The sequence below is a fragment of the Pyrus communis genome, chromosome 5, assembly GCF_041283825.1.
Source record: "Pyrus communis isolate YQ-2024b chromosome 5, ASM4128382v1, whole genome shotgun sequence".
NCBI lineage: Eukaryota > Viridiplantae > Streptophyta > Magnoliopsida > Rosales > Rosaceae > Pyrus > Pyrus communis.
In genome coordinates this window covers 3,129,289-3,157,275 of record NC_142569.1, presented here as the reverse complement: position 1 = coordinate 3,157,275, position 27,987 = coordinate 3,129,289, and the positions used below count along the sequence as shown (strand labels likewise).

The window sequence follows — 27,987 nt, the reverse complement described above, 5'->3', positions numbered from 1 at the left end:
TATTTTGTAAGCCAATACTTCGTAAGGAACTCATATGTAGTTAAACATTTTGTTTATTAGACATCACATAAATGACTCGTAGAAAAAACTCAATATACAAACTAACATTCTAGGAGGAGAAGATGTTCTCGCAACAAACCCGACCTTGAAGTTGCATCTGGATTCCGGCAGAATGGTTCCCGGCAGATGGTGGAATGTTTCTTGGTCTACTATATATACATAGGAGCACGGCATACAATCTCCTCATAACTGTTATACAGAACTTGCTTTTTATACTTCTTCACTGCCGCTTTGGCTAACGGACTTCAAAATGTTGAACTTGCAGAGTGGGCAGGTGGCATTGATCTGTAACCATTTGTCTATGCAGGTGCAGTGAAAGTGGTGACAGCATGGAAGTTCACGCAGTTCAGTTCCATCCTCGTAGGCACAAAGGCAGATGCAACATTCCTGAGATTTAACACAACAACTCAGGTAATACGCACACTAGTCATGTAGTGTAGGCTCAATTGCTTGAAAGGCTCAATTGCTGAACAGGTACATGGTATGATTTCCGGTTGGTAATACAAAAACCAATTTCAGCATTCCATTTAAAAAATAAATAAAAAACTTTGTTATGAAACTTCCTAGTAAAAAGAAATCAAGAATGTATCATGGAACTTACAGCATCCTCTGCAGAAAGAACATGTTCAGTAGGTGTAGTAGTGTCGCATTCCGTCATTACTCCTCCAGAAGATTCTTGGATCTCACCATTAACTTTGTCAAAATCAGGTATCTTGTGGAACTTGTACTTTGGCAAATGATCGATCTCTTCCTTTGTTGCTCCTTCCTGTTCAGAAACCAAAAATGACCAGGAAATTAGGGACAGTATTTAACAGCATATAAATGAAAGGAAGGTATAAAACTCACACAGGTTCTGATGAAATTCAAAAATTCTCCTAAAGTAAACGGCTCATACACAGATCGTTAGAAACCATGCAACTTATGATGGTCAAATTTGACAAATAAAAACAAAGTCACTATAAATCTCCAAGAGCGGAAATGAACTCTAGACAATGTCTTCACATGTCATGTTTAGATCTTAGCTCAGTATCCTAGTGGCTATTGGACTATCTACATTCAATTGTACTAGACAATGGGAACATTACAATATATTCTTAGTTTGCCTCGTATATAGCTTTGAAGCTTGAGAAGATCAGAGGCTTTATGTTGTGCGATACTAACGTTCACCAATCAAACTAGAGCTTGTGTCTATAAGAAAAGTGACAAATAGTAAATATTTTTTCGATTGGCATCATAATATCACTGAATATCAAGCTTCTTAACGTATGGAATCAACTCAAACATTTCCTACAAGCACATACCTGATCTGTCACAACATACAATATGGCAATGATGCAGGGGAGGCAGAAGCAAACGGCAATACCAATGAGAGACACGACAGCAACGCAGATGACTACAAAGACAACATCCAAAGCAAGAAAAGTGATACAAATCCTGCATAAACAACCCACATTTTATAAGCCAAAGATGATCACATCATGCACAGAAATGTCTTGAACGAAAATGGTAGCAAAAAGGGACAGTTAGTTCAAACAAACCAGTATAACTGTGGGGAATCTCGTATCAAACTTTCACCGCCAGCAGTCACCCAGTAGAACCCAAGAAGCCACCAGATAAACGAAAACACCGTATTTGCAGACTCCAAATGCTTTGCAACACTGCCACATCAAACCATCAGAATATTCTTCTACATACACACCACATCAATCAATATCGGTCAAAACAAATTCTTCAAATGGAAAATGGGTACTTTCCTAAAGGCTCAAATCCAGTCCAAAATTCCCAAATTTAATCAACGAAACAATTTTTCACCCAAAAATAGATATTGCAACAGCTACATTACTACAAATAGTAAAAATTAATACTCAAAACCCCAGTTCAAATTCTCAGTAACCCCACAAAAAAAAGTTGATCATTTAAAAAAAAAATGAAAAACCTGGTGGCAGTGTAGTCGGCGCTCTGCTCAACTCCATAGTCCTCACCATCATCACTCCCAGACCCAGATGAATTTTCCCACCCGGAACTCGCTTCCGCGGCCGCTTGACCTCCGCGCCTCCGCCGCTTGCACTCCACCCCCACGCAGACCATATGGACCAGGCACTGAAACGCGTACCCGCCAATCCACGTCCTCAAAGGCACCGAAGGCGCCTCTTTCCAGCTCATCGACAGCACCCCGACGGCAATCCCAAGGAGCCCGGCGTTCCACAAGAGGTCCAACACGATAATCGGCCGAGAGTAGGCCCAATCGCTCTGGCGCTCCTCCAGCTGCTCCGCCGCCGCCTCCCGTACCCGGACCGACGGCTCGCGCAGCATCATGCGTCGGCTGCTGGCGCGACGCAGGAAGCGAGCCGCGCCGCGAAGAGGGCGCGGCGGCTGACGGATGAGCAGCCGGCTGCGGACGAGGTTTTCGGACATCGATTGGCCTAAAAGCGGCGACGAAGCGTCGGAGGGAGACGGGAGTTGGTAGTGATTTGAGTTCAACATCGTCTTTCGGTTTGAATTTTACTGAAATTTTGAAACTAATTGAATCGGGGTTTTCCTTTTAATCTTGAAGAAGTGAACTTTAGGGTTTGAGAGTGGGGGATTGAATTGAAAGACTGGGTTTTGGGGATGATTTGATCGGAATATTTGGTGAGCTTTTTGTATCGTGGTAAGGAAGAACACACTTATTAAGACAATGAAATGGAGTTTCGTCAACGGTTAAATACAACGGAGCTGACACGCGCGGGACTATCCAACTATATTTTCTTTTCTTTTAAATAGGAAAGACAAAAGAAAATTATTTTTGGATATTTACCAAAAATACAAAATTTCATTTTTTTTTTTTTTTTTTTTTTACCAAAAACAAATTAAGAGTCCTGAATGTGGCAAAAAGAATCGTCTACTATTTTCTGTTTATATAATTTCTATTAATATAGGAAAATAAATATTCGATTTTTGCCTAATATTGTCTGTTAATGGTCGATTTTTGTTCAGGTACGAAAATAAATATTCTCTATCGATTGAGTTACAAGCTCTTTGCTTTATTTTTGTAGGAGAATAATTCTTTGTTATTTAGAGAGGCAAAGGGACAATAGCCCCTATACATATAAGTTAAAAAGATTAAGAATATGGTGGCGGGTACTCCTGGCATATTTATTTTTGTTCAAGTGATTTTAGGAATATATGATCCAATCCTAATGAATAGCGTATTTGATTTCTATACATGCATTTCTTCCTCTTTTAAATTATTATAATAGTTTTGAATTCTATCCCTAAAAGTTATAAGAAAAAAAATGATATTTTAAGGTTTCTCTAGTAATACACATTGACATAAGTGGACATTCGTTCTTGACTACACATCCAAAGTTCCACTCACTAAGCGCATATCATACGCTCAAACATAATAAAAATTTAGATGCATGTCTACTCATCCCCTCAAGTGATACTTTAGCGCATGTCTATTCAACAATTCGAACTTAAGTGCAGAGATCGGAGTACATTGTTCCTAGCCAGCTTGGGTAGGCCCAAGTTTGCAAAAACCCTTTCAAGCTTCAACCTTTGGATCCATCACATTTGTCACACTTTGTATCCACAATTTACGGCACGGTTGTACAAACTTTAATGACAAAGTATAAAGTAAAGAGGTAATTAGCAAAACTAGAAAATGGCAAAAGAAGTCATAATATTCGAACATAATAACGGTCATACATTCACTAACGCACGGATAGATCCCTGGAGCTGTTTCGAGATGCTGCGTATTTTTTCGACGACAGAGGGAAATACTCGAGAGCGTTAATCCACTCGCCGCCGTTCTTGTTAGACAAAGCTCCAGAAAAGCATAATAAGTAGTGTTAATCAACAATGAATCCAGATTATAATCAGCTTGCTCGATGAAACAAAACTTGCTTCTAACTCGTTTTTAAGAGAAGAAAGAATTCAACACATCGCGTACTCATCTGCAAATTCCTGGGGTGCATCCATATCTTACCATCATGATCTTCTGAAATTGTCTCACGGTGCAGCTATCTGTAACCCCTTCCCCTTCCACGTCCACCCCACCCTCTGCCTCTGCTCCTTCCTCCACCACCGCTCCTTCCCCCGCTTCTTCCACCTTGAGATAGACCTTCAAATGCTCTATTAACAAGCTGATTTTGTAAACCGCCACCTCCACGGCCCTTTTTTGAAGGCATATTTCCAGATTCATTGGAAAAATTAGCAGGTCGTTTTGCTCTGCACCAGTAGGTTTAAACCATATAAGAATAGATCTTTTAACTATAATTTCAAAAAAATAAAAATGTCGCTTTCACAGTATATTATATGTCCCCCTTCAAGATTCAAAGTGCATCTCGTATGGACAAAGACTAAGCTACTAAATGTCAACGTCTACAGTATATAAATGGTCAGTAATTGCGAAAACATTGAAAAATATAGATGTCTGTCAGAAATCAGGAAAAGAAGAAAAATTACGATAAAACATGCATCATTTAATGAAACTCCTAGAGATGCTCGTGCCATCAGTAACCCACAACTGTGACAAAGAATACGATAAAACATAGAAAATTAGTCGTTTGATATTTTTTTTCTCCAAGCCAAGACAACTGAAACCAATGGACTGTAATAACCTTATTCTTTGCACAAGCAATTCAAGAAACTGTATTATCCCAACTTTTGTAAAACTAACGAATCCAAAAGTAACATAAATCAACATTTAATCTTCAAACCAATGAGAATATAATAAAAATAGGGGATCAAGAGGATTCTTCTTACCCTGCGGTCGGTGAGCTAGAGGGCATAGCAGGTTTTGTTGCTTCTTTCCAAGACAGATTGATGCTCTTATCTCCAATGAATGAGGGTGTTTTTGAATGCAGAGTCTGCATTGTTTCAAATCATTTAAACATAAGTTCTTAGTTCTTACAGATCATGAATAAATGATCATCCATTCAGAATAATCAAATAGTTGCCCTCACCTTTGTCATCGTCAATATGTTATTGCAGGTTCGCAACCCAGTTGTAGTATTCTGCTTTTCAGTTTTCTGCACATCAAATTATTGTTTTCAAGCTAATTGCTATTAGAAAAGGTCCACAAGCAATCTGAAATGTTCATAAAATTAACTCACAATGGTATTCTTTGCTTCTTCAGACTTTGCAGCTGCCATCGCTTTGTTCTTTTCAGCCATTCCCTGCGTTAATTTCTTCATGGTGGCCCTAGTTAGCTCCTCAACATAGCTCAACCTGCACAATCAATCATAATAGTTCCAGTTATAGTCTTATAGAGGTGTGGCCACTTGATTATCCACTTTTCAAAGTAATTGCTGAGATATCAGTAACATGAAAGAATATCTCTTTCGAAAATTAATAATAACTTTAGCTATCCTGTGGCTTGAAAGCTGGGCTTTTTTTTTCTTTTTTTTTGAACAAAAGGCTGGGCTTTTAATTGAAATAATATATACATTGACAAGAAAGTAGGATAATATAGACTAAAATAAGTAATAATATATACAAGGAGTAAAACAGGGAAAAAGAAAGACCAACCTCTCAGTAAACTCCTTATATTGCTCCGAAAAGTCCTCGCCCAGCCTATCTGATGGTTGCCCAGTCACTATCTTGTAACCGCATAGGCTGTTAGTAGCATTAGGAACCTATATGATAAAGAAATCAAGTCAGCACACAAAAATGTTTATTCGCAGTAGTATTGACAAGAGGTTGATTGGAATTCAAAATACCTTGTGAGCAAGATGGTGAAAAGTGTACAACAAGCATTCTACGTAAGTGAAGTTAAACTCCTCTCCAGTCTTTCTCCGAGGCATGTTTTTCTGCAAGGAAAAAATAGAATAAAAATGAGAATTAGTTTGCGACGAGAAAAAACAAAAAAATGACTCCAAAAATGGTTTGTTATCTAGCCATGGAGCAAACAAAGAAGCCGATACTGTCCAAAGACTGGATGTGAATATATCAATTCTAATAAGTTTTTAAAGGCACAATTGAGGTTCACCTCATAGCAATGCGCCATTACGGTTGAATGATAATTAGTACAATAATACATATATTTAGATCTTTTTAATTGAATAACTTGAGTCCGTAAAAGGCTTTTTCATTGTCTTGCCAGAATTAAAATGCCTCACATTATGCATTTACATTTACAAACACTGATTCTAATAGTGGAGAGTATTTACAGGTTGGATCTTCACGCACATAGTCCAAACATCTAATAATTTTGAATATATAAACTGATGGCATTACCGATTAAAACTATTGTACCTTCAACAGCTGAACAACAGAAGGAAGAATCTGACGAGAATCTTGTGGTGCTGTGAAAGGTGAAACTTCTGCAAGGGCTTTGAGCAAATCTAGCCTTCTTTCATCAGGAAGCTGACAAAGAAAAAATTGTTTAAATAAAAATTATTGACGAGCTTTCCCATTACACCAAAACGCTATAAAGACGGCACATCAGAGGATAAAATTGTCAAATAGTCATAAAAAGATACTGATAAATTGAAATGGAATTAAAATTTTATTTATCATCACTAAAGGTTTGCAAGTACTGCAATCCCCAAGCTATTTACTTAATCCTATATTCCATATCATCCTTGTTTTCATTTCAGAACCTAATGATCATTTCTCAAGAGTCCTCTTAACAATGTAGACAAGTACGAAACAGTATGACTACTTACAGCCAATAAAAACTTCTGGATTCATATGGAAATAAAGGAATCAACTATTTGATCTAAACACTGCTTTAGTATTGGAGTAGTTGATTCAAGAAAAGAAATAAAGCAAGATTAGAAGACCAATAGCAGAAAGGATATATCATCCCAAATTCTGATGGAACATTTCAAACAAAAACAAATAAAGCAAACAAATATAGAAAAAATTACATCCCAGTGTTTAATTATATATCAGCTTGTTTGCTAAAAAATGTGAACATTTTCATTTTTTTTGGGCCAACACTGATGGAAGAATATAGAAATAAAACTCTTCAGATTACCAAGAAACTTGACGCACATACATAGAATGATATACCAAGTCAGCGGAAGTGATGATGTTACCTTATCCGAAACAGGAAGGATGTGTTTGTCCAGATAGTTTAGGAACTTGCTGCTTGATGCACCCCTCTGTATCAAATATGAATTAACAGGGTTGGTCCTTGATTCCCAGAAATATACACATCAAAAGCACAAGGAAAAATCTACGATATTCGAGGCTATACCACAACAAATGGCAGAGCCATGAATAGGCAGGATATCAACCTGTCAATATGATCAGCATCTGAAACCTGCATCCCAACCATTTTGGCGTTAAGCTATCGAAAGAACCAAAGTGATTAAAAAGAATACATTGATACTACGATCTTAAAAAAAAGAAGCAGAATATACACTGTAGAAGCATCTTTTCCAATACAATCACTTTTGTTTCCTTCTAGCCTAAAAAGACAATATCATATATAAGGGTGGCTTATATTAAATGACATTAACAAGACACTGGTGGTCGTTATAATTTGAAATAATTTTCTAAATCAAACTTTCAACCCTACAGACATGCATAGTTATAGATGCCCGGATACTTTAAGAAATTGATGAATATCAAGCTTCCAATGAATCTACATATCTTGAAAAACAATCCAATTAGACTAGCCCAGCACCAAAAACAACCCGCTCATATACTGGTTTGATTACAGGTCTAATTGGGATCCTGGGACTAGTAAATAACTAAGTGGAGCTTCACCTGTAAACCATTGACAGATTTGTTGATCATCCCAACAGAAAACGGAGAAGTAAACAAATTTATCGCTTAACAAATCTACAGCATGCAGTCAATATTGTGATGAGAAAGCTGGTATAAGTATCATGAATAAGAACTACATACAAGGATTAACATAATCACCATGAGTGATATTGGTCCAGGTATGATTATCATTAACCCTAAACCCTAAGCCCATGCCAGAGTCATGCAACCATACATGCAAATAGTAATCAAAATACAAAGTCAATGCATCACATCTAAGAATATCAAAATAAATGCAAGCCATCTTATGGAATGACAGAGTAATATCAAAAAGGCTTATTTCAGCATTACTCATTGTGAGTACATTTGGCATATTGGGCTTGGTCAGAAAGTGCCATTCTTTATCCTTAAATCAACACAATAAAACAAGTGCTTACATTGAATTGGGCATCCAAATCAGCTTGTCCTTCAATAATTCCAATAAGTTCTTTCATGCGTTCAGCAGGCGCTTTCTCCCCAAATATGCTCAAACTTTTTAAGAAGTCCATAAACATTCTAAACTCTGCACCAGTCACATCTTCCAAACTCTACAATTGAACTCAATCATATTAGTCATATACAACCTTGCAACAGAAAAGTACAATAAAATTGAAGAGATCATAATTATAAATGTCCACGATTTTTCTTTTAACTAAAGGCAACATGAGGGGAAGAGAACAACATATAAATTTACTACTTAGAGGTGATCATGCCACACTTCAAACTAATACTTTCATAGGAATTTAAGTAGACAGTTCCAAGACTCTAAATCTTAACATGCGCATGAAGACAATTGACACAGCATTCACGTACATACCTTTTTTATTAAATCAGTAATATGCCTTTCCATTTCCTCCTGAGGCTTCAAAAGTTCAGCTTTAATAGGAAATACCTACAATTTTGATCATTTAACATCCAGTTATCTTAAAGAGATACATGATATCAATCATATTGGACATTTGAAAAAAGTGGTCTTCTCACCTTATCTCTAATGAAGCTTAAAACCTTCTCGCGAATGAACTCATCTGTGCTTGGTTCATCAACACTCCCAATGTGCTTGAATAATGCTGTCAAAGAAGCTGTACATACAAGAAGATGAGGCACATTATGAAAGAGAGAGATTTCAATGATCCAAGATGTATCAGGTGTTGAACTTAAGGCTAGTAAGAAAAATACATAAATGTACATAAAATATGTATACATTTGTACACATATACAATTTACTTATAAATAAAAATGCCAACTTAAAATCTGATGTAATGATACATCAGTTCATTAGTAATAAACATATAATCTGTAATCATGCACTATCAGTTAATTTGAAGATCACAAATATACCTTTAACATCTTGCCTCAAAAGGGCCATAAGTGCTTTATGCACAGCATCACGCTCCACAAATTCCTCTAAAAGCATCAACAAAGCCCAACATCAGACTCATATAACATACCCACCATACTCACAGAATCACAATTCCCAACAAAGAATGGAAAATAAGTACCAGATGCAAGGAGTTGCACAAGAATGTCTACAATTTTCGCAATGTGTTCAGGCGTATCCTTGCAAAAAAGGGGAAGGCCCCGAATAGCTTGTACTCGTACCTGCACATTTCATTGATGATCGAAACTAAATATTTGAACTAAATTTTAAAACCAACAAGACCCCGAATAAGATAAGATATAAGACATGCTGTCAATTGCTTCAACTATGTCACAACCAGCAAATTTAAAACACTAACTTTTCACCATAGAAAAAATCCCACAACTTTCCAGTTACCAAATATAGCCAGGGCATAAAAAATGAAATGAGTGCAAGTAATTATGAGTGGGGTATAGATATGAACTGACCCCGAGCTCTTCTTCTTCAATCAAATCGAGGTGGGTATCGATGGCGGGCTGCGAAAGTTCGGGGAAGAACTTGAAGAACCTCGGAATAAGCTGGGCAGCCAGCTGTTTGGCCTTGACACTCGTCTTGGCCGCATTGATAATCCCCTGGTAGTCCTTGACATTCTGAATTCACAAACAAACAAAAAAATTCCCAAAAAATTAAAACCCTACATATCAAATTTTAAAAAGTAGAAAACACCAAAAGGGTGCAAGAGAAAATTGGCGGGGCGAGGGGTACCTGGGACTTGTCCTTGGACTCGTTGAGGCGTTCGCCAAACTCGTAAAGCTTCTCGATATGCTTAGCCTCGTCGGAGGGGTCGGCCATTGGAGCTCTTCTTCTTCTGGCCCTATGAGGAAGCTGAGGCGAAATTTGGAACAAAAAATTGAATTATTATTATAACGCAAAGGTTTTCGAAAAAACTTCATAGTTATTATTCTGGAATTCGAAAGAGGGCTTACTGGTTATTAGCTCTGGAGTGTAGAGAGAGAAAGTAGAGAGAGAGATAGAGAGAGAGAGAGAGTGAGTGACCGAGGAAGACGAAGACGAAGACGAAGACGAGGGTTTGATGGGGAAGGGAAAAAGCCGAAGCCAAGCTTCTTCTATTTGCCCTTTACTTTATCTTATACGACGTCGTCCCGCCGGGCCTTTGGGCTTTTTCCTCACCGCAAAAGAAATAAAATAAAATAAAACGTTTCTACTGGCGTAGAAACGCACCGTCTTACCCTTAATGTTTGAATATCTAAAGACGCTCTTGGAGATTGGGGCGGTGCGTTCATTTTCTTGCACCCGAGTTGAAAATTTATATATGTTTTTTAGAAATTGAGTCTGCTTAAATTTGAAGTTTATTTTCTTTATCCAATCGACATGGTTATTGAACTATGCTAATTGCATGATTCATTGCAATTTTGTTTCATACAACATGCAAAAGAGATAAAACTTGTTTGGAAGTGTTTATTAAATACTGAAAGTGCTTCCGGTAAAAATGTTCTTAGAACTAATGCTTAGTAAAAATATAAATGAATCCTAAAAAAACACTTATTATGTTTTTCGCAAGAAACATCAGTTATGTGCTGCTTGCAGGAAGCATTTAAGTATTTTTGGAACCCAAAATGCTTAAAATAGTTTCAATCATTTTAAAAACACTTCTAAACGAACCCATAGTATTGACTAGAAAAATAATTTCCCCACATTTTTTTCTTCTCTTTTTGCACTCTTATACCTATTTTTGACTTTTAAATTGAATAACTCATAAGATAACTATGATACAAATAAACATGGGTGTACAACGGAAGAAAATTTGTGTGCGGAAATCACTCTTTTGACCAATCAGAATGAAACATTGTATCCCCGTACGGGGCTTTCTCACAAATACAACACCCATTTTGCAATCTCCTTCTATTACTCCTAGTAAGACAGCTTCGTTTCCGCTGGAGAAATCACAGATTCGGCATTTCTAATGCTTGCAGGACATCCTTGAACTCAAAATCGTGTGTTTGTTTGTTGAACCGTTCGACCAGCTTATACCTCATGTCGTTCAAATAAAATGATTGGGTGGTCTCCACGAGCCACTTTGCCTCCGAGTCAGTGAGTTTGCTTGGGAGTACAACATCCCCTCGGATAAGCACCATGTCCTTGCTTTCTGCAAATTCGTTGTAGTAAGTTACAGCGAAGTAGGGAGAAGCTTGAGTTCCCCTCGCCTTGTAATCTTCAAGACCGGTGAAAATCATGTGTGGCATCTGTACTGCAAGAGAGTTGTAAATCAAAAACTTGATACGACAAGGCGTTATCCAACTGTTTAGTTATTATGACCAGAAAAAAGTTTGTTGAAACTCTTTCATTTTATACTCTAATGAGCAAGTTCTCTACTGATTTACAACATTACAAAATGTCACTCGTCTCGAGAGGTCCCATCTAATGAGCAAGTTCTTTGATGCTGCCACTCAACATTGCAAAATAACATCAAAGAAGGACATAGATAACTCTTGATATAAACTAACAAAAGCAAAGTTTAAGTATTGTTTGCCCCCACATTTGGGGTCCTATATTTGCGAATTATCGCTTCTACACAACAATTACACCGTTCAGCATTGGTAAGATGTGCTAAAGTGATAACTAAAAAGAGTCGTAAATACAGTGACTAGAGGTCAAACCTTGAGCAAACATTGTGGTATAACCATTTCCTCTCCACAAGGGAATGACAAAATACCGGCTGCCAGGATAGACAAGTTGATGGTTAAAACAACGAGAAGAGGAAAGAATATAAAGGAAGACAAGCATTAGGTAAATTGATTACCAATCTACCGCTCTACGCTCCAACAGGTTATATAGTTTTGCTTTCATGGATGCACCAATATGACCTCTTCCCAAGTGAAACTGATATAAGATAACCCATCCAAACATTAATGATATTAGAAAACAATCTTGCAACGGAAGCCTCATTTAGTGAGACACTAATGAAATGATACGCAAGATCAATCCACATGAAAAAACGCTTCAGATACAAACTTCCAGATTAGATGACAGTTCAGGCCAAAGATATTCAAGGGGACCATAGAGACCGGCAGAGGAAAGAATGTCTTCATATGGATTTATTCCATCTGCTGTAAAGAAATTTTTGGCTCATTCTGCTTTTCAAACTTTAGCCTGAGGAGTTAACAAGGCTCATACATTCGCATGATGCATTGTAAACACAAATTTTAGTTCATGAGGATATCATGAAAATCAGTTTAGAAAAAGACTCTACAGTGGCCTCAAGCAGCAGACAGCTTAGATTTGACACATTGCGAATTCATATTACCGGACAAGATAGATAAAATGCAGTGGCAAGAATTCCCTTGCACCCGTGTTCAGATATCCCCCTTCTGTAAGTTAAGAGTAGTTTAGAATAAATATCATACTGTCCGAAAAAATTAAAAACGGTGGCTCAACCAGCCCAAAAATGTGAGCTTGAAATCTTCAAGAACGAAGCTTTAAAGCCATGACAAAGCTAGAACTGCTACAGCAACAAGTACTGAGCAGCTTAAAGTCAATATTATTTTTTTTTACCAATTCGATCAAATCACAGAATACTATAGCAAATAAGACAAGCTTCTGCAACAATCAAATTAATCGAAAGAAAAGCAGCAAATCAATCAAATTAAGCAAAATAAAGCAAACCCCAATTCAAAAAATCACAGATAAATAAAATTCTACAGTGAAATGTGCAATTGGAGGCGAGGAAAAGTAAGAAAACCGAGGCTTACATCGTCCCAAGCCGAAGCGATGTCCTCCGCCGAGCGATCTTTCACCCTCTCAACATCAATGATTGAATCCAACGGCTTAGCCTTCAAGGGATTGAACCCAGTAGCGAAGCTCGAAGCCCTGAAGAAACCCAGCGAACCCCATTTCAGAAAATCTCCCGGGAACGATTGTTGTTGCGAGTTGTGGCGATTTTGTAGCGGGGTCAGAGTTGTGAACTTGTGCACAGCACCAGCAGAAGAAGAATGGCCGATAAGGATCGAAGCTGGAAGCGTAATGATTCTGGAGGCTCTTCGCATTTTAGAAGATTTTGAAGTGTTTGGAGTGCTGGATAGCCGGACGCATTCAGAAATTTTATCAAAACACCTGACATAAAAAATTCACTTGGTAAGAAAACACGTAATATACCTCATTGTATTTCGATTGTATTGAAAAATCTCTTATTCTGGACAGAAAATAGAGATTTCAAGAGCCCCAAAGAGTTTGGAGGGCTAAAGCTGAACGAAGTGGCAATGGATGGGTTTCGGTGCGTAGGCCAAACTAAAGCTCAAGCAATTGCATTTTACGTGTTTTGTCAGACTATTTAATAAAACGCTGTTACATCGTTATTTATTTTTAGTTTAATTTTTCTTGAGTATTTTGACGATTATCTATTTAAGGTACTAATAGTATTATAATAGAGAAAATATGTGAATAGCCGTTAATTTGTTGATATGATTTTTCATATTAAGTGGTCAAGCATGCTATGTGATTAGACGTTTTTATCTAAAATTTTCTTCATTAAGTAACTAGATAAACGCACTCTAAGTCATTTTTCACTCACTCGTCAAGGAGGCTAGGCTAGTTATTCATGAATCACGTTTAATTTTATAAATAACTCTTCTTCTTTTTTTCATTGAACTAATGTGCATATTACAATGAAAAAGGAAGCACTTAGAAACTCCCCATTTCTTGAGAAAGAAGAAACGGGACGATACAATAGCCATGCTATGGACGTATCCAAAATCTGGCCTAAAGGTATTATCAAAGAGTAAAATTAAAGAATCTATAACTTTCACTAACATCTACCGTTGCCTTTGTTCTATAAGTTCTGAAATGCATTCAGCTTCCCGCGATGTCACAGATTCAATTTTCAGTGGCGGCATCAAGGCATGTGGATGATCATCGGGAGTGTTGGAAGCAATCGTGTAGTTCCACCTTAACGAAGAACTACATTCTTCTATATTGGCAAAAGATGGAGCTTCCTTTGGAATAACAAGACTTTGATTAAGGAATCCTGCTACTCTTAACTGTTCTCTTCCAAGTACTCTCATCACTCGGACTTGGACTTGCATTGCCCGGATCAGTTTTTGGCGTTCAAACACTTAAAATTATATTTAGGATTTCAATATGTTTCTCTATTTCTTCTCCTTGAGGAGGAAATATACACACACACACACACACACACACACACACACACACACCTAGTGATACAAGGAATATTAAAGATAATTATAATCAAACCATCTAGCCGAGATTGCATAGGTCAAAATATCTGCCAATTGTTCAACTGTATTTACAAATGGAATGTCAACCAACTTAACATCCAGTTTCTCTTTTATGAAGTGTCTATCCACCTCAACATGTTTAGTCATATTATACTGCACCGGATTGTTTGCTATCTCTCGTGCTGCTTGATTATCACAGTACAACTTCAATCCCTAGGAAGTATTTAAGTCCCCCAAGATCTTTCATCTAAAACTCGAAAGACAAGTATCCCTGCAACTGTTCAATCTCAAATGTATCATCACCCGTGACAATCATATCATCCACATATATAATGAGTAAGGTCATTTTACCATCCCTACGCTTGATGAACAATGTATGATCTGAGTTCCCTTGTCGGTATCCATGCTTGTTCATAGCCTGAGTGAATCACCCAAACCAAGCTCTAGGGCGATTGTTTCAGCCCATACAATGTCTTTCAAAGTCTGCATACTTTTCCACTGGAATTCTCAATGCCATATCCTGGTGGAAAATCTATATATACCTCTTCCTCTAAATCCCATGTGAAAATGCATTTTTCACATCAAATTGTCTCAATGGCCAATCAAGGTTAGCAACAAGAGATAATAGAACTCTAATTGTATTCATTTTGCAACCGGAGTAAATGTTTATTGATAGTCAACACCAAGGGTTTGTGTATACTTTTTGGCTACAAATCTCGCTTTATATCTATCAATCATCCCGTCCGCTTTATATTTAATGGTAAATACCCACTTGCATCCCAAGAATTTATTTCCCTTGAGTAATGTAACCACACTCCATGTTTTGGTCTTCTGTAATGCCTCAATCTCAATTTGCATTGACTCTGTCCATTTCGGATCATTCAAAGCTTATTCCACTGATAGGTATTTTGATAGTCTTCATTTATTGAACAAGTGCACAGTATTTCGGTAAGAGTCGATGATCAAATACATAGTTAGCAGTGGGATACTGCACCTTTCCTTCTGAAGAGTACATGTCTGGTGGTTTTCCTCGATTTTGTTGATAAGGCAACACATAAGATGGTTTGATAATATCTGAGTGAAAACTTACCTCAGGGATACCCATTGAATCATGGTCGCGTACTAGAGGAGTATGAAGGGGGTTGACGTGTTCTTTTTCACTAGAGTTGCTGCTCATCTATCGACAAGTTTATGGATGTCAATCACTTGGGCCTGCAACTGCCATTATTAAATCAGGACCACTTGGGTCAACATTAATTTCGGACACTTGGGTTTCGGTGCAGTAGCAGTGGCTAATTGGTTATGCCCACTTGAGTTGTTAACAGCTGGATAGTTGCACAACCCACTTGGGTTGCCAAGGTTTGGGCACTCACATGGCTCGTGGTCAGGATTTTCAAACGTCGATCCAAGAATGCCATTTCTCAGTGCAGGAGGGTTGCCTTCTTGGGCTCTGCCCATTTGGGCTTTGTCCCTTGGTGTTGCAGCATGATCAACGTGCCTACTTTGGCTAGCAAAAGGAAGTTCAACTTCATCTATACTGAACCCGCAATAATCGTTAATTAAGGTTATCTCCCCCTAAGGAGTACGGCAAGGATGGATGATAACATCGATAACTTTTTTGTTGTGAACTAGAGCCAACAAACACACACGACAACGCACATAGATCCAATTTGCTTCATTGATTTTTGTGAAGATGGAACGTATGCCACACAACAAAAAACTCGTGGTTTAAATGAAGAGTAGAGGGGAGAGAAACATGATCGACTAGCACAACTAAAGGTGTTCTAAAAGATAGAACATGCGTTGGCAATCAGTTCATGAGATATATAGCATAGGTCACGGCATCATCCCAGTATGTCTTGGATGCACAACTACCAACAAAAAGGGCACGGTTAATCTCAAGTATGTAGTTATTTTTTCATTCGGCTCCATTTTCCTGTGGTGACTGAGGGCACGTTGTTTCATGGAGAATGTCTTTTTCTATGAAAAACTGAGAAAATATCTTAATTTAAGATACTCACAGCAGTTGTCAGACCGAAGCACTTTAATAGGGAGTGAATATTGAGTATAGACCATGTGATAAAACACTTTGAAGATTCCACCCACATTGCTTTTACTTTTCATGAGGTACCACACAACCAAGTCATTCTAGTGCAGTCATTAACAAATGTTACAAATCAACCCACCTCATGCTTAATAGTAACTAGATATGGCCCTACACATCAAAGTGGATTAACTAAAAAAAAAACTGCTCTTTTATTCAAACTCGGAGAATAAGAAGCTTGATAAATTTTAGCTAAAGCGCAAACCTTACACTTTAACGAAGAATCTGAGACAATACTAAATAAAAACAAAAGTAATTTTCCAAGATAACCAAAGGCAACATGACCTAACTGACGATGCCACGACTAAACAGTCTTCAACTTGCCATTATCACAACCTTGAACTTGACGAGCAAAACCTTGTGCAACATCATCAACATAGTACAACCCCCTCCTCTTAGTACCATGCCCAATGATCATTTTTGTCCGGATATCCTGAAGTAAACAGAAAGACAGAAACATTAGCAGTGCACAATTTAGTTGCTTGGTGACTTGTCCCACATATAATAAATGACTAGAGAGTGTGGGAACAAGTAAGCAATTGTATAATGAGAGAGTACAAGTGAGTGTGATTGAACCCGCCGCTGTGACTGGGGCAACAACTCCATTTGCAATGATAATACTATCCCGTGGGGGTGTTGTTCAAAAAAGTATGGTCAAAAGTCATATGACTAGTGGCTTTGGAGTCGATAATCTAAACTCTATCAGAATTAACGGATGCAATTAAGGCATTGTTCGTGTTACTTGAATTATCAGATTGTTCTTGGGAAGCAAGGAAATTTAATAACGAAAGTCGTTGGCCCAAATTGTTTGGGTCCGGATCACTTGTACTGCCCAAATTATGATGGATGCCTGCTAGTCGGCTTAGGGGGCCCATGCCCAAGTTGCTGCCGTTACTTGCTTACTGCACATTCAGATCGTGGGCTCCAGGTTTGGGCTCCGTTCCTGTTTTCTTTCAGCTGGTGGACCGACTGAGTCCGTGACAGCCTTGCTCTCAGCACCAGCATCATCACCTTTCTCGCGTGGATTGTGGTCTCCAAACTTGGCAGGCCCAAGTCTTTCTGCGTTGGTAGTTAGGGCCGCTACCCCAGATGTTGCCTCAGCTACCTTTGCTTGTGCCGTACGTCTGTCGTCTGCCATAGTAGCAGCAGGTTGTGTTTTAAGTTTTTTTAATTTTTCTGGGTTTGGGTTTTAACAGATGTCTGGTCTCTTGTTTCAAGACCTGGGTTTGGGATTTCAAACGGTTGTTAGGCAGCCAACAGAGAAGCACTCAAGTCGGCAGTGAACGGGGTTAGGTTTAGAGACAGGCGAAATACCAAGTTAAAATTATCTTTAGATTTCAATCTGTTTCTCTATTATTCTTCTCCTTTAGGAGGATATATATATATATATATATATATATATATATATATATATATAATACAAACATTCTTATTCCAACTACAACTATGAGTCACGCCAACACAACTTCCTCAGCAAGATAACAAGAGAGATTAGAAAACAAAATGTAGAAGTAACGCCGGTTATTAAATAGAGGCCGGTGAAATTCTTGAGGCTCAAGCTCTTCGGGGTATCTGAAGTCGCATTTCTTGAACACTCTTCATTCAACCACTTATGTTCTAGCTCCTTCAGTTTTCCATGTTCCAATAGCTCTAGAATGACCCTAGTGAAATCCCTCGCTATTGGAGAACCTTTCTGGAATGCCTGCATGGTGAATAAGAAATCAATTCTGTTAGTTTAAAAAAACTACTTAAGTTGAGGGAAGTGATTTCAGCACACCCTTATTTGTTTGTTTTTTGTCCTTTGGATTGAATAAATCAAAAAAGAATCAATAGGAACAAACAACCAACGGTGTGCACAAACTGGTGCCCTTATGTTGAATCGTTAGATGGTGTGCTGTATTTAATGTAGTTGCTACTCACAAAGCTGAATCCTCCGAATCTGTAGGTTGGCGCGGTTAGAGTATATCCTTTACAGTTCTGATTCATGAATACTTTTGCATATGGGAGTTCAAGAAAAGCAGCAGATATACGTTTGCTCTTGAACTCGTCCACGTTGTAAAAGGGGCCTATTTCCATGACGTTCGACTCATTGAATCCAATAACACGCTGCATGTAGCTCCTGACAAATGTACCACTATCCGAACCAACTTTTGCTTCGGTTCTCTTCAGCATTTCAATGTCTGTTACGTTTGGTTGCAGCCGTTTGATGGTAAGCATTGAAGAAAGATTAGCAGTGTAGCTTGAGCTTAGGATCAATACAACAAACAGCCACTCTATAACAACTACTCGAGTAAAGTTGCTATAGATTTTCTCTCCTGCAAGATGAAAATTCATGCATTTATCTTAGTTGTTTAACAATTTTGGACTGACCCTTTTCATAGTTAGTCTTGTACTAATATCTCTGAAAGAAAAATGATTTCTGCAAACTCCTTTTCTTCTTCTAAACGCCTTGTTTATTTATATCCCACTCGATTCTCCTTTGATATACTGAACATAAATGTCATAAAAAACAAAGGTTTGCAATGCATAAAATTGTTGTACGGAAATCACTTCCCTATTTGAATTTTTTTTTACTTACTCTGAGCAAAGAACAAAGAGGAGAAAGTGAACCAAATTGCTGTCCTGATTTGATTCTTCAACCCATCACCAAATTCTGGATTTGACGGGCCTTCGAGGAACCATACTATTAGCGTTGTGTAGAGTAAAATGCCACCAGACACCGCCCACATTTGCCAAGTGAAAGGCTTCAAAAATAGCCATGTCGACTCCTCATCTTTTTCAGGAACAATCATCGACAAACCAGACTCGATATATGGCTGAGTGAAGTCCACCTTGTCCAACCGATCAGCTAGCACAGTTATATCACCGATCACAGCATCATATGTCTTCCATTTTATCAATGTTTTGATGAACATGAAAAGCACACCTTCTCTCTGTCAGATACAAATTAAATGCAGCAGAAAGATATATGGCAAAAGAAATAGAAATTTAAGTTGTTACCTTGTTTTGGACCAGTTCTATCAGAGAATCATAATTGCAATTTAAGGCTTCGATTTCATGATGCAGAACATAAGTCAAATTTGGTATTATCATTCTGAAAAGTTCAATGCAGAAACCATCGAATTTCTTCTCGTCTGAATTGTTCCGCGACCAATCTACCTTTACAAATGTGTTGAAGGGTGCTCTACCAGGAACCAAAATTTTCATTGGGCTCTCTTTAGTAGGCATAGCCCAACCTTTCGGGGCACTAGTGTTTTTCCCGGGCCAAATTATACCAACATCATTACTTCCGTGTGTGCCTGCTTGGCTGACAATGCTTTCTAAAGACCCTACATCTCTTTGTATCTTCCCATCAACAACATTTATGATCCTGAACGTTGGAGAACGAAAAAGTACCTCACCTCCTTTGAAGTACATTTCCCCACTTAGACCGGCATAATTGTTCAACAATGTGTTTAACAATACCTGAAGGCTACTACTAGTAGTAGTAGAACTGTTGTTACTAATCATTCTTCCTATGGCTTGTGTAATGACTGTCATCATATCATAGGCTCGAAGTGCATAAATTCCTGGCGTTGGCACAATGTTATCTTCATCTGAAAACTTTTTTTCGAACTCCTTTAGGAACTTCATATAAAAACCATTATTTTTATCATAGTCGGTCTTCATTCCGAGAGTGCCTTCCATATCAGAGTTGTCAAGAGAGTCAGGCAAATTACTAATGACAGCCTCTGTGATTATCCAAGCTGAGTCTTTTCCTACAAGTCCCGTCTCCTTCGCTACCTGAAACAGACGAGTCACTGTAGGCAAAGATGACTGAATAACAATAAACACACGGGATTTTATGGTGGTAAGGTCCAGCATCTCTTCAAACCCATCCCCGTTTGGATTATGTATCGAAGAAACTCGCGGGAGAATCAAACGGTGCTCAATCGCCGAACCAACATCTCGAAGAGCCTCAGATAAAACAGCTAGCATCCCAACAGCTCCCCCGTAACCATCATCTTCGTATACTACAACCACCCTTTTCCAATTGTACGCAGAAACTATATCCGCTATGCCTTTCAATTGAGCAGAACCGTCTGTTGCCATTCGTATTAGATATGGCCAGCGGCGCTGGATTAGGGGCGGGGTGATAGTTGGCGATGCGAATGAAATCACCGTAACATTCGATTGGTTTCCATGATCGACTACTTGAGCTGCTTCCTGCCATGTCTCCATGCCAACTATCACTTCTACCTGCTCCTTTATTAATTCTTTAGCTGCAACCATAAAAAATAATATATATATATATATGTATATATATATAAGAGTTAAGTACTTATATGTACAAATTAATTGCATAACGATGAATATTATAATGACCCATGCGTATACTAACCGGCATAAGCAGCACGAAAGGGGTCTCTGCCAGAGTCTCGAAAATGAAGGATTAGCTTATGAGTCTTCGAACGGTTATTGAAGTTTTCAGCTGCAATTTCCATGGCAGTTTTCTGTTCTTTCCCGATACGGCCGTTAGCATTAATGATTGCTCCAATGTTGGTGACATTTCTACTATTGTTAGCTCCAACTCCATGGGAGATGATAATTAGCAAGTAGATGATGAGCACAGGAGCGAAGGGTCCAAGTTTAGGGAAAGGAAAAGACATTTTGTTCTGATCTAACCTTGCCCACATGTTTTGTTTATAAACGATTACTGTCTTGGACTGTTGCACAAGATTTTTTTTTTTTTTTTTTTTTTTTTTTTTTTTTTTTTGTGCTAGGTAAAATTCCGATTGTGTGTAAGAGAAAACGCGGTATTTTCCCGGAAAATGTGCGTGTGGATTTGTATATTTGAATTGGTCTGCTAGAAAAAAAAGACTATTGAGATATGGGGGAACAAAGTCTTTTAGAATGATTCAACAGAACTATTTTGTACGTTTCAAACTTGTAATTTTTTAATTTTTGTCGAAATCTCTATGACTATTAGCTGAATTATGCCACTCGAGTGTTGAGCTTTCAGGTCATTCTCCTATGCTTATTCATATTGACGAAGGTGTGTCTTCGGCCGGAGGGTTTACTGCACAAAGACTAGGCTTTTGACAAGAGACCTCAGCCTCAATCTGTAGAGGAAGCTTCCGGCTCTGGACGAGTTATCTCCTCAAACGGGGCAATAGTAAGAGTTTCCGGAATTGGTTTGCTAGAAAAGAAGACTACTGAGATATGGGGGAACAAGTCTTTCAGATTAATCAACATAACTATTCACAAAAATGGCATCTCTTGTTTGCATATGACTTGTCAAACATTACAACACTTGGATGTGGGAATAGTCTTTCCGTAATGGAACATTTCACTTGGATGTAGACCTCCATGATGCATATAGCCTCTCAATTTTTTGGTATTGATTTTAAACTACTCTAACTTACGGAATGAGATTTGAGTTAGGATGTAGAGGGACACACACCGACCTAATTAACTAACCCATCTCACATTTTTCTTTAAATTTCGTAGATCCTTTCCATGTAGACAAAGCTAACCTATTCATATTTATTAATTTACACATACATCTTTCTGAGAATGACCCCATTAGCTTTTGGAAGTATTTAGAATTTAACAACGTTGCTAATAGTCTTCTAGGTATGAAAGGAATACATAAAACCGGCTAATATAGCAGAGATGTCAAAATAACGCAACAGCTCTGCTGCATCACAATCGTATATTTGAGGGGTGACAAGATAAAGAGAAAAGTAACATAATTCAAATTTACCATTAACCACCAAATTAATAACATAATTAATTAGCAAAAATCCGTTAACATTGGAGCTGAAAAAATAAAAAATAAAAATCCTATAACTCAAACAAGAACATGCGGACACAAGAACCCTAAACCCTAGAAGACAAACAAAAACTCAGGATTTTCGACCATAAAAAAAAAAAAAATAAAAAAAAACCCTACTTAAAATAACACTAAATTAAGTTGACCGATTGGTGCTGGTAATGATCACTGCTTGTTATATATTCATGGACGGAGACGGTCTAGCATGCATGATACATGTAATGTGGTTGTGACGGTGACGGTGGCAGTGGCAGGTAAATACAATTCCAATATGCTACACATTCACCCATCATCATCGCCGGCACGTACGGCTGCTGTTGGTTATATGGATTCCCGAACCCCATCGCTCCTGGCCTGTTGGGTGCATTGGATAGCCACCCATGGGCACCCCTATTGTTTTGGCATTAGATGTATGTTCTCCTCCCTTGTCTTATTTGCCTTCTTTTTCCTTTTTGCGACCTTGTTTTTCGTTCGGTCCCTCTACTTTCATTCCTCTAGGCCCCAGGTCGCCCACGGCCACGATATCATCATCGGACGGTTCAACTCCTCCGGCTTGGTCATCGTCATCACTTGCATCAAATTTCCCCCCTCATCGGACAAGTTAGACTTGACAACGTACTTTTCTCATTACATTTGCTACTTTTACCAATAATGTGAGTTTCATTCTCAACAAACATGTTCTCTACCTCCCGTAATTTCTTTGACCGCATAAGCTTCATGATGAGTTTGCCTGCGTCAAGCCTGCCACTCACAACCAACGTCCCCACTCTTTGCTAGCTCTTTATCTATAGTTAGACTATTTTCATAGATACCATCAACTTTCTTCCTCTGCTTCTTTACTTTCCCTTCACAGCCTTTACATGCACAGTACTCAAAAGTCAGTTTGAGCTTGACGGTGTGGAACTGCTGCATGAACTCTTGATGATCAGCCATCCTTAACGAGAGAGAGAGAGAGAGAGAGAGAGAGAGAGAGAGAGAGAGAGAGAGAGAGAGAGAGAGAGAGAGAGAGAGAGAGAGAGAGGGAGAGAGAGAGAGAGCAAATGCGATTGATCGAGCTACAAGAACGAGAGTTTAAGAGTACGCAATTGAAAGTTGCATAAATACTCCTCAAACAAATCCTAGATAAATTATACTTTGATGTGAAATTCAGAGTCTTATTAGGCAGCCGCTAGCCACCACGAAACATGATAACCGCAATTGAAACAAGAATCCTAATTGAAACGGACGGCATAACACCCCCAAACAGGAACTGCAAATCCCCATATGATCAGGAAAACACGAAATAAGAAAGTCTTCTTGTGTTTTATTGGTGAATGATGATATTATGAGAAACAAAACTAACTAGGGACTGTGCTGCCTAATCACACAAGGAAAGTGCGCAACCTTGTGGTGTTTCTCGATGATGAATCGAGCAATCGGCACCCTCCAATTGCGTTGCATTTGTACCGTTTTTGCAACTCTCATCCCTTTTGCAGATATAGACCAGTTGGTCAAGGAAGACCCAATCGATCAGGAGAACTTTTGTTACCCACTTGAGCATGACTTACCTTTTTTTAGTGCTTTCGTAACAATTCTTAGTGGTTTGGTTTTCTCGATCTTCTTCTTTTCGAACTGAATTAGGTTTCTCTATTTTTTTCTTCTTCTTTGTTTCAGATCAACTTTACATAAGTTTCCCAGAGTTGGAGGCTGTGCGTCTATATAAGCTTAAATGATCAAAATCTCATATTGCATTTTAACATTCATCCATCCAGGTTTACAATTACATTACAATTACAGTATATCACCCCAGCTAAGGTTTCTCTACAACCTCGGCTATTGGGTGGGTCCAACCCTTGGCTGGGGTGCCAGGGTGGGCTCCAGCAAGCCCAAGAGAAAACAAAATCCTAGATAATCTGTAACTTTGAAGGGAAATTCAGAGTCTCAGGCAGCCGTTAGCCACCATAAACATGATCCATATTTTAAGCTCCTGACTTCAAAACCCAAGCATGTTCAAGTTTGACTTCGATGTTCAAAGTCTGCAGGTCTTTTTGTATATATTTGGCCTCAAAAGAGAAGCCTGCAGGTTTTAAACAAATCATTTTTCTGTTAAAAAGCTGAAACAAATCTGGAAGGAGAGGACCTACTTGATGGGGAATAAAAATATGAAAGCTTAATAAGCATTAGGTTGTGGGCTCCTGCGCCAATAATTACAATTATTTAATCTAATAGCACAGTAAGCATCATGTTATGTTTATTTTATGGTGCATGTGAACATATGATTAAGTGTGCACCAATTTAATTATTCCAAGATGTAACAGCATCTCGATTAGGCTAGCATGGTGTTTGAAAGAGTGGATCAAATACAATTGTCGCACATCGAGAGGTATATATATTAATGTTTTTTTTTTTAATTGTATCGAGATCTTTTAAGATATATAACTAATTAGAAGTGTCGGACTCTAGAGTCCTTACCTTACCTTAATTATATGAACTTAGGCGATAAGCTAGAAGTATTATCAGTGCAATGTGGGCATTACTAAACAGTTCAATACAAAGTTTTCTCTTTCTACAATTGAAATACCAAGATAATAGTATTAAAAAAAAAGAAATTGTTATTGGCACTCTAAAAATCTCATTTTACACTCCAAACTTTCAATATTTGGAATGAAAAATACACTAACTAATACACTTGTTAGGAATGTAGAATGAGATTTTTGAAGTGCCAATAACACTTCCCTTAAAAAAATTATCACACACTAATATGTATTTTAATTTTTTTACACGACAGTATGTAAAGGTTCGATACAAAGTCCTTTTATTTTTGTCTACATCACCAATTTACCATCACTAATCTTCTGGGGCCTGGACTCCCACTTAAATTTTGACGTTCCAGCCATTGGCTGCATTCCCTTCTCTTTTTCAGCCATAAATCAGATGGTCCACAGCTTTCACTGCACTCACAACAAAAAGCTTGCATTTATTCAGACGGACAAAAATGGGCAAGTGAATAAGCTATTCTTCCAAATCAAAACAAATTTGTACAAAGGAATTTATGATCTGATATATAAGGTCCCTCCTTGCACATGCTCTCTGCAATAAAAGAATTCATCAGGTTTGGGTGGTCAGTGGGTTTGGGGTCCATCTTACCCCAAGCATGCACCCAGCAAGCATCAGTTGCTGATCAACCTCTGAATCACTGCTAAATTTGTAGTCACTGTTCCATTCCATGGCCCTGAGCATTTGCCCTTAATCTTCTCACACATTTCCCAAACCTTACATCGCCATTAGAAACTAGTTAGCTACAGTTCAGAACTTTTTTTCTTTTTTTACACCAATATATATTCTAATCTACGTAAAAGAAGTTTGAATTTAAGTGCAAAGAGACAAACGCTCCAGCTTAAAACCATGTCTACGTTGTTATAGACTTATTCAGTTAAATAAGAAAATATGCATATTTATGTGGCTAAACAGAATCAATAGAGAAAACCAGGTGGTTAGCCAATAGCTAATTTGGTGTTCATACACGTGAGTGATTCTCTATAAAAGTAAGATTTAGCATCTAGACCTCATTAGATATTTTATTCTCAATTGATATATACAAATGATAGATTTTCACTCTCGTTTCTTTTTATTTTTTTATTTCTCTTATCGTTCTGTCTCTTGATTATTCTTTAATTTATTCAGCGCAAAAACAAAGAAACAAAAATGAATGCCAGATAAAACGATGGTAAATCACTTTCTAAATATATAAGCCAGTCCACTTGTGTAATTTTATATCTCTGCAAGCCTCAATGCGGCTGCTTCATTTTGGCTTTTTATAGATTAGACCTTCATGTGTTTCCACTTCACTTCACGGGTCCTGATTCTCTTTATATGTCCAACAAGGGCAATTTGTCCCCAACGAACTTCCACTTGCTCCACTCTTTGTCTTAAGCTGCATCACAGTCCAAAGTTCCAAAAACCATGCCTGTCCTTACTTCCTCTTCTTCTGTTTCTTCTTCGTTTGCATTCACTTGTTTGACCATTTTCTTGCTGCTTATTCTGCACAATAGTACCGCAATTTCCTCATCCAAAACCGCCGCCAATGTGACTCATCAAAGCCGCCAACTCTCGGTTAATTACTATGCCAGATCATGTCCTCAACTCGAACAACTTGTCGGATCCATCACATCCCAACAGTTCAAAGCATCGCCTGTGTCCGGCCCGGCAACCATTCGCCTTTTCTTCCACGACTGCTTTGTAGAAGTAATCACAACTCCACGCAACAATAATGCACATCTGTTTGGTTTAATAATGTGCATGCATGTAAGTTTTAATGTACTTTTAATGCATATTCACCTTATTAATTTTTTTGGTACGCAATTTTTTGAAGGGCTGCGACGCATCGATAATCATAAACTCAGAGCCGGGCAACAAAATGTTGGCCGAGAAGGATGCAGCTGATAACAAGGACCTGAGACAGGAAGCTTTTGAAAGCGTGATGAAAGCCAAAGCTGTGGTGGAGAGCCGATGTCCTGGTGTCGTGTCTTGTGCAGACATACTTGCAATTGCAGCCAGAGATTATGTCCACTTGGTAAGTCCTAGATCAATTTTTTGCCCTCAAGTTTCTACTAAGTTGCAATGTGGAGTGTGGATCTGTGGTTGTTATCCACTCTTATGTGTGATAAGACATAACGTAGTGATTTCAGCACTTTCAATTAAGCTTTTGGCAGTCGAAAATGAGTAGTCAATAATTTTACACACCTCGTATGTAGGAGTTTCAAAATCGCTACCTTTTTAATTTTATGCACGTACATATATATTGACATTTTTCTGTTTCTAATTCTAATTTAACTGGGACAGGCAGGGGGTCCATACTATCAAGTTAAGAAAGGGAGGTGGGATGGAAAAATATCAATGGCTTCGAGAGTGCCCTCTAATATTCCCCAAGCAAATTTCACAGTGGATCAGCTACTCAAACTCTTCAATTCAAAAGGGCTAACACTTGAAGACTTGGTTGTTCTTTCTGGTGCACATACATTCGGCTTTGCTCATTGCCAGAACTTTGTAAGCAGGCTGTATGACTACCGGGGCTCGAAGCAGCCCGACCCAGTTATCGACCCGAGACTCCTGAGGGCCCTAAGAATGTCATGCCCACATTATGGTGGAAATGCCGACGTCGTTGCACCATTTGATGTGACTACGCCGTTTGTGTTTGATCATGCTTATTACGGGAATTTAGAGGCTAAACTGGGATTGCTAGCTTCAGACCAAGCTCTATCTTTGGACCCAAGAACCAAGCCAATTGTCCAGGCTCTGGCACAAGATAAACAAAGATTCTTTCACGCTTTTGCGACGGCCATGGAGAAAATGGGTTCAATAGGTGTGAAAAGAGGAAGAAAGCATGGGGAGAAAAGGAAGGATTGTAGCCTGCATATGTTATGATATATTTTTATTCGTTTTGAATTACTCAATTAAATCTTTTTTTTTATTTTTTTATTTTTTTATTTTTTTATTTTTTTATTTTTTTTATTTTTAAAGAGAGACAACTAGTAGCATGTCATCGTTATCCACCTTTTTCAGAGCCAGGAAAGACTCAATTGAATCTTGGGTAACTCTGTTTTCTTGGGTTACCCTTGGTTCGGCCTTTTTCTTCTCTTTTTCGTCGTCTTGGTTTGTTGTATATTGCTAGCCTAGC

General features: G+C 38.2%; 5 protein-coding genes across 6 annotated transcripts; 1 reads left to right on the top strand and 4 right to left on the bottom strand.

Moving 5' to 3' along the window:
* Positions 1-2: 2 nt before the first annotated feature.
* Positions 3-2,799, bottom strand: LOC137725913 (E3 ubiquitin-protein ligase At4g11680). Its single transcript, XM_068464753.2, has 5 exons — positions 1,997-2,799; positions 1,599-1,718; positions 1,362-1,494; positions 662-826; positions 3-447 (listed from the first exon to the last, which is right to left on the bottom strand). Exons 1-5 carry the CDS (start codon positions 2,542-2,544, stop codon positions 271-273), a joined length of 1,143 nt encoding a protein of 380 aa, XP_068320854.2. The 5' UTR covers positions 2,545-2,799; the 3' UTR covers positions 3-270.
* A 785-nt stretch (positions 2,800-3,584) lies between these two features.
* LOC137725319 (apoptosis inhibitor 5-like protein API5) lies at positions 3,585-10,895 on the bottom strand. Of its 2 annotated transcripts, XR_015962275.1 has the most exons (18): positions 10,147-10,310; positions 9,926-10,045; positions 9,649-9,810; positions 9,303-9,402; positions 9,142-9,207; positions 8,785-8,882; positions 8,621-8,695; positions 8,202-8,351; positions 7,250-7,315; positions 7,089-7,154; positions 6,301-6,411; positions 5,766-5,855; positions 5,575-5,681; positions 5,160-5,274; positions 5,010-5,075; positions 4,810-4,913; positions 3,751-4,272; positions 3,585-3,658 (listed from the first exon to the last, which is right to left on the bottom strand). XR_015962275.1 is itself a non-coding variant. In XM_068463966.2 (17 exons), exons 2-17 carry the CDS (start codon positions 10,010-10,012, stop codon positions 4,065-4,067), a joined length of 1,671 nt encoding a protein of 556 aa, XP_068320067.2. In that variant the 5' UTR covers positions 10,013-10,045; positions 10,147-10,895; the 3' UTR covers positions 3,708-4,064. The 2 variants fall into 2 exon arrangements, 1 of the variants encoding a protein (XP_068320067.2); XM_068463966.2 differs by lacking the exon at positions 3,585-3,658 and having other exon boundaries at positions 3,708-4,272; positions 10,147-10,895.
* Positions 10,896-10,908: 13 nt separating this feature from the next.
* On the bottom strand, positions 10,909-13,482 carry LOC137726695 (uncharacterized). Its single transcript, XM_068465632.2, has 4 exons — positions 12,931-13,482; positions 11,982-12,061; positions 11,839-11,897; positions 10,909-11,429 (listed from the first exon to the last, which is right to left on the bottom strand). Exons 1-4 carry the CDS (start codon positions 13,222-13,224, stop codon positions 11,125-11,127), a joined length of 738 nt encoding a protein of 245 aa, XP_068321733.2. The 5' UTR covers positions 13,225-13,482; the 3' UTR covers positions 10,909-11,124.
* A 4,363-nt stretch (positions 13,483-17,845) lies between these two features.
* Positions 17,846-21,207, bottom strand: LOC137726392 (glutamate receptor 2.7). Its single transcript, XM_068465316.2, has 5 exons — positions 20,898-21,207; positions 19,517-20,778; positions 19,095-19,401; positions 18,437-18,831; positions 17,846-18,218 (listed from the first exon to the last, which is right to left on the bottom strand). Exons 1-5 carry the CDS (start codon positions 21,190-21,192, stop codon positions 17,961-17,963), a joined length of 2,517 nt encoding a protein of 838 aa, XP_068321417.2. The 5' UTR covers positions 21,193-21,207; the 3' UTR covers positions 17,846-17,960.
* Positions 21,208-26,184: 4,977 nt separating this feature from the next.
* LOC137724386 (Peroxidase superfamily protein) lies at positions 26,185-27,768 on the top strand. The gene is made up of 3 exons (XM_068463129.2): positions 26,185-26,555; positions 26,683-26,883; positions 27,153-27,768. Exons 1-3 carry the CDS (start codon positions 26,274-26,276, stop codon positions 27,732-27,734), a joined length of 1,065 nt encoding a protein of 354 aa, XP_068319230.2. The 5' UTR covers positions 26,185-26,273; the 3' UTR covers positions 27,735-27,768.
* The last annotated feature ends 219 nt before the right edge of the window (positions 27,769-27,987 follow it).